The 10,736-nt window shown below is 47.9% G+C and overlaps 1 protein-coding gene across 1 annotated transcript; it reads right to left on the bottom strand.

Moving 5' to 3' along the window:
- Positions 1-2,620: 2,620 nt before the first annotated feature.
- On the bottom strand, positions 2,621-10,458 carry SERPINA4 (serpin family A member 4). The gene is given in 7 exon segments (XM_055556585.1): positions 2,621-2,735; positions 2,737-2,816; positions 3,800-3,959; positions 5,489-5,630; positions 5,633-5,761; positions 9,808-10,203; positions 10,206-10,458. Coding segments are annotated over 7 exon segments (1,266 nt in total). The 5' UTR covers positions 10,450-10,458.
- Positions 10,459-10,736: the final 278 nt, after the last annotated feature.

Genomic DNA, 10,736 nt, shown 5'->3' with positions numbered 1-10,736 from the left:
GCCTTAGGGACAGCAGGAGGCACTTGTTGGAAATCCTAATAGATTCTCAGAGATGGGGAAGGGAGCGTTCTGGGTGATAGGGATCTGAAGGGACAGAAGCCCAAAGGTGGGAAGCTATGGGCAGCCTGGGAAGACATCAGACTTTCCATGAGTGCAGTCACTGGGTGAGTGAGGACAAGAGAGGGGTGGGGGGCGGGAGAGGCAGGCAGGGACAAGATTGGGGGGGGCCTTGACTACAGTTGGAAGAATATGAACTTTATCCTGGAGGCAATAGGGAGCCAATGAGTGCTTTTGAGCAGAGGAGGGAATGAGATGAGCTTAATTAGAACAAGAAGGCATCACTCTCAAGGGGACTGCACCCCTCTCCTCCCCTTCCTCATACCAGAGCTTCACTTCCTCACATCACTCCAGCAGTGTCATTGCCATGGTAACTCCAGGCCTGCATTTCTTCCAGGCTTGTCTGGGACTCTTAAATCCACCCACCCCTGCTGCTGTAGGGGCAGACAGGGAAGTGAGTCAGCCTGTGCTTAACTATCTCTTGCCTGGCTGTTGAAAAATAGAATCCAACATCCCAGCAGGTGCAGGGGGAAATGGACCAATTAAACCAGGGTTGGCAAGAAAAGAGTGAGGTCCTCAGGGCCTTGGAGGACTTGGTGCTGAGCCCTGGCAGGCTCTTGACCTTGTAGCCCAGAGCTGGTGTGGTTAGCGCTGGGCTGGCATTGCTGAGATATTTCCTCCTATACGATCTTCTCTCTGTCGGTGACACCTGAGGCCATCAGCTGTGTTACAGAGGAAATGGGGGAGACCCCAGAATCTTCCGCTCCTCAGTTTGTTCCCCATGGCTTTTTCTGTCAAAAAAGTTGTCTATCTCCTGCTCCAGATATTGGCTTCCTAGCTTCCTGCCATGATCCTATTCTGCCATCGTGGCATTATTTGGGCCAAGTACCAGGACCAAGTCACACAGTCCCTGGAATATTTTGATTCTTGAATAATTGTCAGCTCTGTAGATGGCGCTCAGTCTACTTTTCCTTGTCACCAATGTAAACTCTGATTTTGTGGCTGTGAAACCTCCTGCTGCCTCTGACACTCAGCATCAAAACAGACAAACGAACAAAACCCACTAGACCTTGCATTTGCTGGAAATTACTGAGGTTTAGGACAAACACAGCCAGGTCCTGTCAGCCTGCCTCCTCCCATGGGAGGGGGAGAGGTTTATTCTCACAGACTCTGAGTGGCCCCTCCTCAGAGGCTTCACCCCACAAACTCAAAGACGGTCTGAGCTGGGCCACCTGTTGTTGTTCAGTTGCTAAGTCGTGTCTGACTCTTTGTAACCCCATGGACTGCAGCACGCCAGGCTCCCCTGTCCTTCACTATCTCCCTGAGTTTACTCAAACTCATGTCCATCAAGTCGGTGATGCCATCCAACCATCTCATCCTCTGTCGTCCCCTTCTCCTCCTGCTTTCAGTCTTTCCCAGGGTCAGGATCTTTTCCAATGAGTCATCTCTACACATCAGGTGGACAAAGTATTGAAGTTTCAGCTTCAGCACCAGTCCTTCCAGTGAATATTCAGGGCTGATTTCCTTTAGGATTGACTGGTTTGATCTCCTTGCTGTCCAGGGAACTCTCAAGCATCTTCTCCAGCACCACAGTTCAACAGCATCAATTCTTCGGCACTCAGACTTCTTTATAGTCCAACTTTTACATCCAACCATAACTGAAAAACCATAGCTTTAACTAGATGGACCTTTGTCAGCAAAGTGATGTCTCTGCTTTTTAATACTGGGCCAGCTAACATTACCAAGGTTGGGACACTGAAGTCCAGAGGGGGAAGGACCACAAAAGTCTCAGAGCACCTCGAGGGCACAGCAGGGATGGGAAGATAGGCCTCTAGACTCCTACATCTCACACTTCTCCTTCTTGTGAAGCTCAGTCCGTGGCCATGGCAATCTGCTCTGAGAGGGATACTGGCCACATCCCCGTGACCACAGGTGGGGCAGGGCCTGAGCTCCCCTGCGACAGCTTGCCTCCCTGAGCCTCCATCTCCAGTCTCGGTAGCAGATGCCTTGCTGGGCACTCTCCCTGCCAAGGCCTTCTGAACCCTGGCTCTGAAATGGCACCTACCCTGTCCACTGGCTGCCCACACCACGACTGCCTTCCACACACACACACCTCGTGAACTTACTGGAATTTGGAACATCTCACCACTGTGTCCTGGACCAGGTGTGCCAGGGGACCACAGGCAAACCCCAGAGGGATAGGAAAGGGATGCATTGATTGAGTATCCACTATATGGGAAGCGCTGAGCCAGGCTCCCCGTAGCCATCATTTTGTTTAATCTGTATAACTACCCTGGGCGGTGGGGGTGGTGGTGGACATTTCTCCCACTTTCCAAGGTAGACCTGCTCAAAGAGGTTAGATGATCTGTCTGGGGTGACAGAGCCCTGAGGAGCTGGGTGTCCAGTCCACACCCTTCAGATACTACCCGCATCCTTCACCAACAACTTCTTCCCCGGATCCTCTGCATCTTCTGCATCCTCCACTCCAAGCCCAGAGCTGCACACACCTCGCCCTCCAGGCTACGTCCTCCTGATTGTAACAGACAAGCCAGCCCTGGGAGGGCTATGGTTTTGTGGGGTTGACCACTTTTCCCAGAAAGAAGATGCTCTGGGCATTGGTGGAAAAGATCACAAGGAAGAACCGGTTAAACCAAAGGGCTTAGCAATTGTCCTGGGGGCCAAAAGGTGACAAAACTGCCGGGGGCCACTGCAGCCTGGGTGCCAACTTCACCCACCTCCAGGATGGCCTTGCGGAAACTCTGGAAGGGAAATGACTAGTGTTAGCTCTGAGAGAGAGCATGTGTATGTTAGTCGCTAAGCTGTGTCCAACACTTTGCAACCCCATGGACTGTAGCCTGCCAGGCTCCCTCTGTCCATGGGATTTTCCAGGCAAGAACACTGGAGTGGGTAGCCATGCCCTTCTCCAGGGGATCTTCCTGACCCAGGGCATTTCAGGCAGCTTCTTTACCATCTGAGCCACCAGAGAGCATGAGTCAGGGCTTAGGGAAGCCTGGAGAGACCAGAGACTACTGAAGACCAAAGCCATTTGTTGAGAAAACACAGCAGGAATTTCTACACCATGGGGAGGGTCATTGAGCTAAAGATCCCTTATTTATACAATGGTGATTGTGATCATTTATTGAGCACATACTGTCTGCCTACACTCTTTTAAATCTTCTTAACCATCCTATGATGTCAATGTCTAATGTCTGTTTTACAGATGAGGAAAGATTAATCCAGAGGCTGGGTAACATTGCAGACAGCTGACCGTGGGGTCAAAGGAGGGTCATAAGAGGCGGAACTTTTAATGTCATAAGAGGCGGAACTAAAACTTGAACTCTCAAACCCAAGACTCTACCCTCTAGCACAACTTTATCTTACGTAACTGAGGTCACAGGTCCCTTTTTTTCACCTAAGAAATGCATGGAACAACCCAGCCTCGTCTGCATCCTTCCTCTGTTTCTGTTACTGCGTTTGTCACTCTTGTTGCTACCGTCTATGACTTGACTGGGACAGCTCTCTGAGGGCAGGGGCCTGGTGGCCCCTGGATTCCCAGCATCGAGCACCATACCCAGCACATGGTGGGTCACTTCTTGACTCCCTATGCCCAGGGATTATTGGGTAAAACTTGGGCTCTGAAACTTCACATGGTGGCCGGTAGAGCACCCAGCACCCAGCACCTTCCAAGAGGTTGAAGTTCCCCTCCAAGGTCTCCAGGGGTTGATACCCATGGATGACTTACCTTGGACACCCGCAGGTTTAGCTCTTACATGATGCCAGACAAGTCAGCCTGCTGCAAGAACAGGTCTGTGATGCCCAGCTCGGGCAAAATCCGATCTAATCTATAGGTGCTGGAAATGGAGAACCTGGGGGGATACAACTTGAGCTTCCTGCAAAAATGGCTGAAAGAGGCAGTGGGTTAAAACACTGGACTCTTGAACTAGCCAGGGGTTCTGTCTGGGCTGGGCTCTTCTCGAGGGCACTCGCTCCCTGCCCTCACTCCATCAGAGTTCTGTGCCATGCCCTCAGTGAGTGCTCCCGGTGACTTAAAGTCAGGCTCCTTTGACCCCGGGGTCAGCCGTCTGCAAGGCTTCCTTCCTTTGGCAGCTCTTCTAAGCAGATGTGGTTTTCTACACACGTGTCAGGAGATACTGGTCTCCTCATGTGGCAGTTTTGCCTTTGTCTCTGATGGGGCCAAAATCAGTCCTGAATATTCATTGGAAGGACTGATGCTGAAGCTGAAACTCCAATACTTTGGCCACCTGATGCAAAGAGCTAACTCATTGGAAAAGACCCTGATGCTGGGAAAGATTGAAGGCAGGAAGAGGAGGGGATGACAGAGAATGAGGTGGTTAGATGGCATCACTGACTCGATGGACATGAGTGTGAGCAGGCTCCAGGAGTTGGTGATGGACAGGGAGGCCCTGTATGCTGCAGTCCATGGAATCGCAAACAGCTGGACACAACCAAGCAACTGAACTGATGGGGCCCCATGGTTTTCACTTGTTTGCAACCGGTGATTTCTTTGGATAGAATTCCTCTACCACATGTGTTGTGTGAATTGCCCATCCCTATACGGCCTTGACCTGAGGTCCTTTTCTCAAGTGTGTTTGAAGACTTTTTCCTCCTCATAGCCTCAGGGTGATGTGAAAGCTTCCTTGGTACTTGCTGGGGTGGGTGGGTGGGGTTTTCCTAAAAGCCTCTATAGCAGAATGGTCAGCATCTTGACCAGAAATCTACTCATTCATTGCACAAGGTGGACCCTCAGAGAGCTGGTGTCTCTTCACCCCGGACTTGTGCAGTACAGGTTGTTGTTGTTTAGTCATGTCCAACTCTTATGCGACCCCATGGACTATAGCCCACCAGGCTCCTCTGTCCATGGGATTTCCCAGGCAAGGATTCTGGAGTGGGTAGTGTAAGGGCTACATGTAAACCCAGGATTCCTAACTCCTAGTTTGGTTCTCTTTTCACTAATGAGGGCAAAATTTAGACACAGTATTGGCAATCCTTATTTAAGGAAACCCATGGAAAGTCAGATAAGGCAATGGCACCCCACTCCAGTACTCTTGCCTGGAAAATCCCATGGACAGAGGAGCCTGGTGGGCTGCAGTCCATGGGGTCGCTGGGAGTCGGACACATCTGAGCAACTTCACTTTCATTTTTCACTTTCATGCATTGGAGAAGGAAATGGCAACCCACTCCAGTGTTCTTGCCTGGTGAATCCCAGGGACGGGGGAGCCTGGTGGGCTGCCGTCTCTGGTGTCGCACAGAGTCGGACACGACTGAAGCGACTAAGCAGCAGCATTGAAAGTCTTGGAGAAAGTAAGACTTCTTCCGAAATTTGGTGATCCCCCTGCCAATTTGGGGCACTGACTCTGGTTGAAAGGGTTCACAGTGCAGACTCAGCCTGCACCATGCCCTGATGGATTACCTCTTCCAGAGCAAGTTGCTCCATCTTGTTAGCATTTTGGGAGTCAAAACTGCTTCCACCTGCTCCATCTTCCCTTGGTTAGGAAGGATAAAGAGGGTTGTTGGGTTTCCTTGGCAATCCGTCCACAGCACCAAGCAGGGCAGTACCTGTCATGAAGATACCAGTGGTGCTGGGTATCCTGTGGCATCACAGGCACCTTGACTGTGGGGTCCTCATCAACATAGAAGTTGTGGGGAGCGGTCAAGGAAGGGATGAATGGTTTCTCCCGCAGAGCTGGAGGGAAGAAGGGAAGAGGGTACCAGGCATCTGTGGACCAATAAGCCCATCCTCCATCCAAGAAACACATCCCCCCAACCATCACTCCAGACCCTTACCTTACCATCCCATCAGTTCAACACCAGACCTGCCTGGGGCATGGATCTGGGGGTTCAGAAAGATTCTAAAGTAAGAGACCCAAGAGGATACCCAGCAAGATCTTTTCATGTCTTCACCAGTTACTTGAAATTGTTGGACTTCATTTTGTCAACCTGGTGTTTGTGCAGTGGTAGCTTGTTGTGCTTCAGACATGCCCTTTCTCAGTTTAAAGTAAGATTGAGTACTCTTGTGTTTATGGATCAACTGGTGGCGCTAGTGGTAAAGAACCCCCTGCCAATGCAGGTAGATGTAAGAGATACGGGTTCGATCCCTGAATCAGGAAGATGTCCTGGAGGAGGGCATGGCAACCCACTCCAGTATTCTTGCCTGGAGAATCCCATGGACAGAGGAGCCTGGCAGGCTACAGTCCATAGGGCTGCACAGGGTCAGACATGACTAAAGTGACTTAGCACACGCACATGGGAGTTTTTTATTAGTTTTGGTAGTGGGTTGTTAGTTTGATTTTGGCTCAGTGCCAGGCGACATTTTTGACCCGTATTTCTATAGGGCTGTTTCTTAGTGATTTGCAGTTCTCTAACACTAGTTGTCTATCAATTCTGTATGTTGTCCGTGAGTTTTCTTTGTCCCTGGCTTGTCTTCTCACTTTCATAATGGTGTGCTTTGGTGACTGAAATTCTCCACTTTGATGCAGCGAGCATATCAGTTTTTTTCCTTTATGGTTAGATCTCTGTGTCTTACCTAGGGACATTTTCCCACCTCCAGGTCCTGAAGATACTTCCCTCCATCATCTACAAGCTTTGCTCTTACCTTTTGCATTTAGGGCTTTATGTCACCTGGAATGAATGCTTATTATCAGTAGGAGGGAGGCGTACAAAATCATTTTTCCCCCCATGAGGCTACTGTCCCTACACCACTTAAAAAAAAAAAATCTATCCTTTTTCTCAACATTCTATCATGCAGGTTTTTTCAAATATCAGATGTTTGTATATCCAAGGGGCCACTTCTGGGTTCTATTCCAGCCTTTCTATTCTGTCCCCTTGGTCTACATGTACCACACAGTCTAAATTAATATAGATTTATAACCGGTTTTGCTCCCCAGCAGGCAGGTTCTCCCCTTTTAGCTATTCTTGGCCCTTTGCTCTCTCACATACATTTTAGAATCAGCTTGTTAACTGGCACCAAAAATAATCTTTTAAAAAGCTGTTAGGAGGGACTTCTCTAGTAGTCCACTGGTTAAGAATCCATTGGCCAATGCAGGGAACACAGATTCAATCTATAGTCCAGGAAGATCCCATGTGCCATAGAGCAACTCAGCCCATGGGTCACAACTACTGAGCCCTCGCACACTACCATCCATGCTCAGCAACAAAGAGAAGCCTGCACACCACAACCAGAGAGTAACCCTCACCTACGGCAACTAAAGGAAGCCTGTGCACAGCAATGACGACCCAGTGCAGCCAAAAATAAACAAAAATTTACCCCCCAAACTGTTGGGATTACATTAAAAAATTTAGATCAATTGCTGGGGGGCTGACATCTTTAGCACCTTAAGTCTCCCTATTCATAAAATCAGTATACTTTTTTTTTTTTCATTTGCCCACTTCAGTATCTCTCAATATAATTTTATCTACAAAGATGCTGCACATCTTTGATTTGTTTTCTTCTAGGTACTTTTCATTTTTGAAGATAAACCACAGTCATTCCACTCTTCACACCATGTAACCTAGATTGAGGGCCTGAGGCTACATTTATATCCCCAAGGTGACGGGCAAATGTGTCAGAGGGCAGGCTATTTCCCTTCTATTTCTGGAGAGCCTTTTGCTTGTGTCATGAGCACTAACCCAATTGGAAAGAAGGTTACAGGAAGAGAGCACCAAAAACTTCATTATTTCTGGCTAGAGACTTGGGTGTGGTGATAGTGTATATTATACCTGTAAATTATATTATTTTTTCCAGTTGAATGGAGTTAATAGAATATTGTACAGCCACTAAAATGAGATCTAAATAAATTTTTCAAGAGCGTAAAACTACACACACACGAGTGCATGTGAAAACTGATAACATCTGAATAAAGTTTATTTTTATAAATAAAATAAAATTTTATAAATAAATTCATGGTTTGCAACTGTATACAATTATGTAAGATGTTCCCTGGGTGGCTCAGTGGTAAAGAATCTGCCTGCACTGCAGGAGATGTGGGTCTGACACCTGGATCGGGAACATCCCCTGGAGAAGGGAATGGCAACCCACTCTAGTATTCTTGCCTGGGAAATTCCACGGGTAGAGGAGCCTGGCTGGCTACAGTCCGTGGTATCGCAAAGAGTCAGACACAGCTGAGCGACTAAACAACAGCAGCAAATGTAAGACATTATCCAGGGGAACCTGAGTGAAAGGTACATGGGACCTCTCCACACAACTCTGCAACTTGCTGTGATTTTATAGTTATTGCAGAATTTAATTTTTTTTAAATTTTCAATGGTGTGTAAAAATCCTACATGTAATTTTTTTTTTTAATTTTCAATGGTGTGTAAAAATTCTACGTGTAAAAATTCTACATGTAAAATGCAAGTAATGACCTGTGTGGCTGAATTGTTAGTCTGGGGCTGTTTCCCAGAATGTGTTTCCTGTAGATTCAAGGTGGTCACAGCAGGAGACTGGGAGTCAGATGTGAAACAGCCATCTCCCGTTGAAGGCAGACGAGATGATGGACAGACCAGAGGAGGTGTGTGCTGCAGATATCCATGCTGTCCTCCAAGTTCATGTCCAGCTCCTCCATGGTGCCCAACTGTGTCCCCAGACTACGGCCTGGGCCTCTTCCCAGGCTCCCCCTATGTGAAACCGATCTGGTGGCTGGATGTGCCCAGCTGGCATACAGACTTCCAGAGAAGTTCCAACTTGTCTACCAGCTCCAGTGCCTTTTTCTCTTTCCCTCCAAATTCTTCCTCCAGACCTTCACTTCCCCAGTCCCTCCCACAAATACACCAAGTCTAATTCCTAGGACAATCCTCTTTCTCTTAACACTTACGGTGACTCTGCTCCCTGGATGGCACCCTACATGATACACACTGTACAAAACCGTCCCCACCTGTGATTTCAACTTTATCAACATATGTGTATAAATAGAAGACTGGAAGGAATTAGGCTAAATAATGCTGGTTCACTCAGGAAGGTAAGATTATGGACAACTTCTATTTTTTCTTTTATACTTCCATGTATTTTTAATACTTTTTATTATGTTTTTATACTTTTATGTATTTTTAAAGGTCTTCAAAATTGTTGTCATTAGAGTAATTGCAAATGCTCTATTTATTGAGCATGTCTAATGCTCAGAGATCTGCAATCTTCTTCTGCAACGGGTCAGAAAGTAAATATTTTATGCTTTACAGGTCATTTTGTCTCAATAGCAACAGTTAATCTCTGTCTTGCAAAGGCTGTCAGAGATAATACATAAATGAGTGGGTGTGGCTGTGTGCCAATAAAACTTTATTTACACAAACAGGTGGTCTGTTGGATTTGGCTGGGACCTAAAGCTTGCCAATCCCTTCAGGCCCTCCTCTAAGGAACATATAAATATGTGAGATCATTTGATCCTTAGAAATAAAACTTGAAGCAGGGACTCATATCCTCACTTCAAGCAAACAGCCTGCTGGATTTGCACTCTTGATAAGGGGTAAAGCTTTGATATGAATTCAGAAGATGTTTGTCACACATACATTGCTGTTATTAAAAAAATAAATAAGAAAACCTGTCTAGAAGTATGAAGGGATGGAAATCAATATTATATAAACTTAAATATCTTATGCTCTAACATTAAATTTCCTGAAGGCTGCTCAATGTATCAGACTCAATCCATCCACTTTCTGTTTTGAGGGGTTTCTCTTTGACACATGAGCCTTCAATAAGTTAGGGGGAAAGGGAAGAGTGGGATTCACCAACACACTGACCTTTGAAGTACACGTAATTTACCAGCATCGTCATAGTATCGGCACTGAGCTTGCTGACCAAATTCACAATCTTCCCCCGAGTTTCTTCCCTAAGGTGGTGGTTGATTAGCTGGGTCATGCTCACAGAGTCTTTGAAGTTGGTGCAGAAGAGTCTAGACTCACAGAAGGTTGCGGAGTCCTTGAGGAATCTCAGAAGAAGCAGTTGCTCAGGGCTCAGGAACAAGGCGTTGCCCACGCATATCTCCAGCCTGTTGCCTGGGAGGTGGAGAGTGTGCAGAAGGTTCTGGAAGCCTTGGTGGTTGTCGAATTCTGATACCTGTGTGAGGTTGAAGCCCAGACCCTCCAGGATCTGAGTCCTGCTGTGCAAGCTGACCTCCAGGGACAGCATAGCTAGTCTGCGGAGATGCTCAGAGGGGAGAAGATACTGCCCTCGGGGGCTTGGGAAGCCAACAGGTGGTGGAAGCGGAGGGCAAAGGTGGTGTTGCCTGGGTTGATCTTGAGGCTGGAGAAGCCCTCACCTGTGCCAGGAGCCTGATGGGGGAGGTGGGCATGACCCTGGCCATAGTGCTTGGGATGCAGCTGACCTTGAGAAAGGACCAGTCGTCCAGCCAGAAAGAGGAGCAGGAAGCCAGCCAGATGCATCTTCTGTGCTCTCAGGTTTGTAGGAGAAAAGAACATGCCCAGGAAGCTCCCCAGTGGAACATTCCACCCCTCGGAGAAGGCTGGCAGAGGGCAGGGCCCCAGGATGAAAGTGGTCCCTCAGCTCCTACACATGAGCTTGAAGGGGACGAGCAAACACCCAGCACCTCCACGTGTGAGATGCCCTGGCATCCTATAGCCAGACTTCAGATTTACAAAGCACAGGGCTCCTTGTCCACCAGCTCATTTCCTTTCCCATCTCTGTGAGCTCTGCATGGTACTAGACTCCA

Source organism: Bubalus kerabau, chromosome 19 (genome assembly GCF_029407905.1).
Source record: "Bubalus kerabau isolate K-KA32 ecotype Philippines breed swamp buffalo chromosome 19, PCC_UOA_SB_1v2, whole genome shotgun sequence".
NCBI classification, from domain to species: Eukaryota; Metazoa; Chordata; class Mammalia; order Artiodactyla; family Bovidae; genus Bubalus; species Bubalus kerabau.
This window is presented reverse-complemented; position numbering and strand designations above follow the sequence as displayed.